The 5398-nt window shown below is 34.8% G+C and overlaps 1 protein-coding gene across 1 annotated transcript; it reads left to right on the top strand.

Annotated features, from left to right (window-relative positions):
- The first annotated feature begins 286 nt into the window (after window positions 1–286).
- On the top strand, window positions 287–4628 carry LOC110854684. The gene is made up of 7 exons (XM_022103149.2): window positions 287–437; window positions 520–550; window positions 1415–1500; window positions 2038–2158; window positions 2509–2894; window positions 3636–3741; window positions 4390–4628. The coding sequence occupies exons 1-7, from the start codon at window positions 369–371 to the stop codon at window positions 4596–4598; spliced, it is 1008 nt and encodes a 335-aa protein (XP_021958841.1). The 5' UTR covers window positions 287–368; the 3' UTR covers window positions 4599–4628.
- The last annotated feature ends 770 nt before the right edge of the window (window positions 4629–5398 follow it).

Raw genomic sequence — 5398 nt, 5'->3', positions numbered from 1 at the left:
TATGCACCTTATTAAAAATAATATTAGCCCTTTGAATAGTAAATGTATTCTGAATTTAATATTAACCAAACTATACTAAATCTAGGTTAACTTTACCTTCAGAAAGAGTAAATACATTTACATAAAGAATACCCTTACTTTTCAAAATGCTAACATTATTTTTAAGAGTGTATAAGATTACTGTGTAATTATAAACGACCTGGGCTGATTACGTGTTATATAATTGATCTCATTTACGCATGAACCAATTCACCCGTTGGTATTTATTTCTGCCCTGTTTGGCTAACTGCCCCATTGTGATTTTGCCCACTGTACAAATTACATACTCTTAGAACTAAATACTTACTAGGATATTTGTAAGCAGAAAAATGTACGTTAAGCCATTACTTTTTGTACATCTTGCCCTACAACTTGTACCTATACACTTGAACAATGCTGTAAGAAATATATCGCTAAAGTTCTCAAATACTAAATATTCGCTGGAACCATAAGTACATACTTATTAAGTTATCTTTTTAGATTGACCAATTATCTGGAGACCAATTTATGGGTAATTTGTAATTAAAATTAGAGACAGATAAGGTCACGTACTGTATTCACCAGGCTTGGGCAAGATACTTTGTTTTAAGATACAAGATACAAGATAAAGATACTTTTGGAAAAAAATCCAAGATACTAGATAAAGATACTTTATTCTCTGTTTTTGCCAAGATACTTCGATACTAAGTAAAAGATACTTTTTAGTATATATTTGTAAAGATACAAGATACAAGATAAGATAAAGTATCTTAAATATTCCACAAGATACAAGGTACTTTAGATTTTTTTTTAGATTTAAAAAAGATAAAATTTCATATTTTTTGCCATTTAGGCATCGCCAGTAAAATGGAAGTCTTACTATTGACTAGTTAGTCATTGAAAAACACCTTCCACTATTGACTGGGAACTGATCAAGGGTGATGGAATTTCTGCCCGCCAAAAACACGTGCCCATTTAATTAACATTGCGAGCGGGCTGAAATTCAAATCAAATCCATCATCCTTAACCAGTTCCCAGTCAATAGCAAAAATAACACGCATATTGTCTTAAAAATTACAATTACTACCTAATAAATCATCAGATAAGCGAACTTTAGATGTCGCGGGTAACATATTTTGCAAAAAGTATCTTGTATCTTAAAAAGTATCTTAGATACTTTCCTCTTGATGGAAAATATCAGATACAAGATACAAATACAAGATACTCATTGAGGTTTCTCAGATACAAGATACAAGATACTTTGAGCTGAGGCGGCTGGAAGATACAAGATACGAGTAGTATCTTGTATCTTGTATCTAGTATCTTGTATCTTAAAGTATCTATCTTGCCCAAGCCTGGTATTCACTGACACACAAATAATTGCATAATTATTTAGTCCCAACCCAGACGGAGATTCCGGACGGATTTTTGTACCTCGGACAATTCGGAACCAAGGCGTATTACTATGGAAAAAGAATTTGCGTAAATAATGATGGCATTAATTATTTATTCTTATCCTTAGTATCTTAAATTAGTTTAAGATAAAACAAGGGGTAAAAGTTTTAACTTTATAAGCATGATTTTCGATGACAAAATCTTACTCCGCCTCCAAAACCGTGTTCCTGTCGCAACTTATTTTACGATACGAAAAATATCTATAGACAGATCTAGTTAATACCCTCAGTATCAAACTTCATATTAATTTTGTATACTTTATCTGCTAATATTTCATTTCTTGGACTAAATTATTGCGCTAAAATGTGAAGCATATGTAAGAAATAGGCGCCTTCCAACCTAGCAACTAACCCACCGTGCTAAACTAATATGTAGGGATTGCCGCATTGACTGCATTTTTTGCAGTTATTTTCTGCATGATTTAGTCGTTGAAGTATTTTAAAATGCAGAAACAATGACGATAAATACATAGTAATTTATGGAAAATGGTGCGTTTTATGTACATATAAAACTACGATCACATTACCACAGTTAAATAACATTTGCTGGAAAACTTATATATAGCTAAGGCAAAACCAAGCTAGAGAAAAATGCGCCGAACTTGGCATGAAACTTGCCCGAATCGACGGCACGGAGGAGATTAACTGGATTAACGATAGGATTAATACGCCCTCAACTAATTGCGGTAATTTTTTGACCAACTAATCCTAAGGTCTTAAAAATTAGTATATTTTTAACCATTTATCGGCTCTGGAAATTTATTTTAAAATTCTGGTAACCAAATTTGTAAACCAGGTCGTTGCAAATTTAAAAAAAAAACATACAGTCCAAATTTGGGTAATTGTTGAAGAAGAAAATTTCAATTTTAAAGAATCCTTCAGAAAAATTGGAACTCTTTCATATCTAGAAACCGACTTACCTGGGAAACTTATCACCGTTCTTTTAATCGACCGACTATGTACATGTCTAGAATTTTAAAATAAATTCCTGGAACTGAAGATTTTGTCACGTTATCTCTAGTGTTTTTCTGTTCAGATAACCCCTGGACGGACGGTGAGCTTATCACAGATACGGATTCTTTCGAGTGGCGCACCAACCGCACTTCGCTATCCACTGACCTGCACATCGATTCTGACGACAATTGTTGCGTTTGGGTGGATTTAATAGGACGCCGTTTGCGCGCCATTTATAGGAATGCCGTTGCTTCACCGTTATGTTATTTAGAGACACGTGGTGACGTTACTCGTCCACAAAATAATAATATACCCGGGTTGTCTAAAAATTCCCGGGAGGATTTTTTCCAAAATGGGAAGGTCCTCATTCCTGAGAGTCAAGGTCAAAGCGTGCATGCTGAACTTAATTACGTGGGGACGTATCACGGCAAAGAGTTCTACTTTGGGACGGGATACAGGAACCAAGGGGTAAATTAATAACATTAGTTCATGATAAGACAAAGGAAATAATTTAATGTCCCTCTAAAACAATTGGAAAGTCCCTCCTATTAAGTCTAACATCGAAATTATGGAAACTCACCCCTTAATTTTTAAAATGATGATTAAACGGTTTTGAGGACCAGATTTCAAAAACCCATACAATTTTATTTCCACTCAACCAAGCTTTCCACAACCAATGTTGTCTTCCTCGGTGTCACAAGTACGATATGGTTTTTGTCCCAGGACGCTACTTCAAAAATTTTTTGTTGACCACAAATTAGAATTAGTTTCCCTGGGAAATTTATGGAATTTTTAGTAGGGGAAGAATAGCTGGTAACCAGATCTGATTAATTTTCCTTCCATTCTTGTTGGGTGGATTTTTCTTACATAATATATGTATGTATGTATAATGCTTTTTTAATTTTTTAAATTATTTGTCCTCATATTAATTTTCACATGCCTCTTAATTTATTTCGAGGACTTCATCGAAATAAATTATTTCGAAAACATTTCTTATCGTACATAAATATGTCTGACTGGTTGTTTTGTCCTCCGCTTACGCATTTGTACTAAAAAGCAATTAAAAGTAGATACATCATTTTTATTGCGGCGTACAAAAACTTGCATTTTATTTATCAAGTATCCTCGTAATTTGATGGGTTTCGTATTTTTGTACTTTTTTTAATTTTAAAATTTTTAAGGTTAACCATGTTCATTTGTGCCTTGCAGGGTACTCAATTTCTTGGACGAGTTAAGTGTGCCGAGGCTGGCATGAATTTTGCAAAGATTGACTCGCCCGAGGAGATTGCCTGGCTGAGTTGGTTGCTCCCACCTAGTAAATACACTCTAAATAATTTTTAGATAATTTGGCTATATTCTTGGGTTTAATGATAAAGAGGACAATGTGTCACCAATGGGTAATAACTCAAAAACTCGTGCACGTGCACGTGCACCTAAAACCCGTGACGTTGTTCTTAAAAAATTTAGAATTTGATGTTAACCAATCTTATGTCCAGATATAAATGGTCGATTTTTTTATAAAACAACAACGTCACGTGCGTTTGATACACGACTTTCTGATTTGTGTCCCCGTGATAAAACGTCTCCGTAATTGTAACCCTATTAATAAGAGTGACCAAAATGTAACCAAATGTTAACGTTTGTGACTCTACCGCCGTGGTTATAAATTTTTCGTCGAGTGGGTACAACTGCCACTTACTAATTATAAACTCTCACCGACATGATATTAAATTGTCAGAGCTACAAAATTTATAACCGGTGACAAATTCATAACCACTGCGGTATTCATATACGCTTATATATTTTTGAGTTATCGTAACCCTACTTCTAAGAGCGTATAGTAACTCCGCGGGTGATGATTTATCTCAAAATTATTTAGAGTGTACACACATTTGATCCATAAAAGTCTGCAAGGATGTCTCAAATTATGTAAATATGTATGTATGTAATAATCCATAAACAGCGAACTACTGGACGGACGGTGTGCAGAAATCAAGCCCCTTAAGGTATCACTGGGCTACAGATCAAAGTCCGCTAAACAGTGAACTTAATGTCACAAGTGTCGCCCTTGGTTTAGCCTTGAACACATTTGCGAAGCTCGTCACATATGACCAAAATGACACACAACGTCTAATCTGGTATTTGTGCTATCAGTATCGGTTGAAGAAATGATTTAATGAATAAATTTGAACTTTAACTTGACATGTGTAGTTAATTTAATTTGATTGCTGGGCATGCCAAGTTGAATGTAAAGTAATAATTAAACGAACGACATTAAGGTTTGAGTATGAATTTTGCATGGTATCTGTAACTAAAATTTAAATATTAAAGTTCATGCTATATAAATTCGCAAATTGGGATTCTATATGAACTCAGGGTTTCGATTGCTAAAAACCAAATTGACCAGGGCAGCAGGAAAAAGTGGGAGAAGGGCGCTTTTTACCACCCAGCCAGAATAGGTGGGAAATCGGAAAAATTAAAGAAATAGGAAAAACTCCGGTTTGTGGCAATCCGAATCAACTTCATTAAAACTTAAGATCTTCCAAATTTTAATTCGTATTCTCCATCAACTTCTGAGAAAATTATTTGGTAATTCGGCTCAATTCAAACAATCTAAAAGATTAATATGATATGTCTGTATTCAAATGAGAAAATCAGAAAAAAATCAAAATTGCTCGAAAGTTCCCGTATAAAACGCTCGTCGACACTATATTTAACGTTCTCCGCCGGACTAATTTAACACTCAAAGCGGCCTAGGCCTATCAATCTCAATATGAAAAAACAATTTTCGGTTACGCCGTGTCCTATTCTGGCCTTATCCCCAAAAATTAGCGGCCATCCGGCAAATTTTTCCTACCACGGATCTTACCAGTGTTAGACCCTTCTTCGGGATGGTGGGAATGTTCCAGTCTCACATCCGCTCCTTGTTACACATCGAAAACCCACTCAATGACCTCAGAACCAAAGGGACA

The sequence above is a fragment of the Folsomia candida genome, unplaced genomic scaffold (assembly GCF_002217175.1).
Source record: "Folsomia candida strain VU population unplaced genomic scaffold, ASM221717v1 Fcan01_Sc010, whole genome shotgun sequence".
In the NCBI taxonomy this organism is placed as follows: Eukaryota; Metazoa; Arthropoda; class Collembola; order Entomobryomorpha; family Isotomidae; genus Folsomia; species Folsomia candida.
This window is presented reverse-complemented; position numbering and strand designations above follow the sequence as displayed.